At 37.1% G+C, this 1,795-nt stretch overlaps 1 protein-coding gene across 1 annotated transcript; it reads left to right on the top strand.

Annotated features, from left to right (window-relative positions):
* Nucleotides 1-557: 557 nt before the first annotated feature.
* On the top strand, nt 558-1,151 carry LOC145247206 (protein CFDP2-like). The gene has a single exon (XM_080108836.1). It carries the CDS (start codon nt 558-560, stop codon nt 1,149-1,151), a length of 594 nt encoding a protein of 197 aa, XP_079964962.1.
* The last annotated feature ends 644 nt before the right edge of the window (nt 1,152-1,795 follow it).

Raw genomic sequence — 1,795 nt, 5'->3', positions numbered from 1 at the left:
ATATATATATATATATATCGAAATTAAAAAAATCAAAACACAAACTTTTTTATTCCTACTTTCTGTCGCTGTTGTTTTGATTTTCTTCATTTCGATATTGGAGTCTTAAACTTTTTCTTAACTTTACTCTTTGTTGTCAGGTCATTCATGAGAATGCTATTAGTAATATGTAACCCAGTTCCACCTATCAATGGTCGGATTGTCAGCGATTAAACCGGAATCATCATCAAGCTTGCTTGATCAGGAGGGTGACTAGACACCCAGCAGGACTAAAAACAAAACCTATTTAAGGGCGAATAAGCACCAAGTGCCAACAGTTATCTAGCAAACTCCTCCAGGTATGGGTTTAATACCCTCGCCAACCTGCAGGCCAAGCATGGCGAGTATGGCAAAACCCCAGGTCCATGACGTACAAGAATAAGAAATGGTTCTCAGTCCCCAGCAGTTTTCGAGCCACCGTTTCCAGCAGCAAGGGGCACAGTAACAGAAGAGAGGGTGCTAAAAATCTCTGGATTTGAACAGGCTGCCATTGGAAATTGAATATTGGAACATACAACATGAGGTCACCGTCTATTGAACTTAGAGTCACTGAATTAGAGAGTGAACTACAGAAGATTAAATTTGATATTATAGGAGTGTATGAAACCAGATGCAAGGGTGAAGGATGTTTCATCCTTAACAACAGCGGACACCACCTATACTATAAGGATGGGAACATCTACAATGGAGTCGGCTTTATGGCCAACAAGAATATTGCAGGAAATATCACAAACTTCAATGGTGTTTCAGGCAAAGTGGCACAGCTCACCATCAGGATCCCCAAGAGATACCTCATTAAAGTCATCCAGGTTTACCTTCCAACAACAGGCTATACTGATGAAGAGGTGGAGATGGTCTATGAAGATGTCGATAAACTTCTTTTTACCAGCAAAGCCAGTTACACCATCCATATGGGAGATTTCAATGCCAAGGTTGGAATAGGAAATACATTTGAATCCAGTACTGGTCCATACGGTTATGGTACAAGGAACAGCAGAGGTGATACCCTTGTTAACTTTGCAGAACACCACCAGTTAAAGATCATAAACATGTTCTTCAAGAAAAAACAAACAAACAGACACTGGACTTGGATATCAACTAATAAAGAATGAAATTGACTTCTTACAAAAAAGACCACACACTGTGACTGATGTTTCTGCCATAAACAGGTTGAACACAGGGAGTGACCACAAAATGATCAGGTAGAGAGTTTTGTCCACTTATTTTAAAGTGACTATTCGTTTAGTTCTGTTGAGAGCGGGTTGGCTCTGATGATAATGATTTATAACTGTAATTGCATTAAAGTTTTAATTTATGAGGGGGAGAATTTCGGTAATTGAATTTAGTTGAGAAAAGGGAAAAAGTTTGAAAGGAAAACGAGAATATTAATTTAATCAGTTCGTGAACTTTGATGAAACATTTTAGCTGAATTGATCTGTGTTTTTATGTAGCGATATTAATCATTGTGGTTGAGAATTTAAACTTTCGAGAGTTGTGTTTTTATGTATTCAAACGAGAATAATTGAAAATATTAAATTTTGAGGGTTGAATTGAATTTTTGGAAAAAAAATTATTTTTGTTACCTCAGTCTGGAAGGATTTCATTATTAAACTGAACAAATTTTAGTTGAGTTCAGCTGAGAACAATTAGAAGCATTAACTCTGGCGATTAAATGGACTTTTGGAAGAATTAAAATTTTGCCTCAGTCAGGAAATATTTCTTGATTGCGAAATAAGGGCCAAAGAGGCCGCAAAAC

Source organism: Euprymna scolopes, chromosome 25 (assembly GCF_053919585.1).
Source record: "Euprymna scolopes isolate OS-2025 chromosome 25, ASM5391958v1, whole genome shotgun sequence".
Lineage (NCBI taxonomy): Eukaryota > Metazoa > Mollusca > Cephalopoda > Sepiida > Sepiolidae > Euprymna > Euprymna scolopes.
The sequence above is the reverse complement of the archived record's forward strand: the minus strand, read 5'-3'. Positions and strand labels throughout refer to the sequence as shown.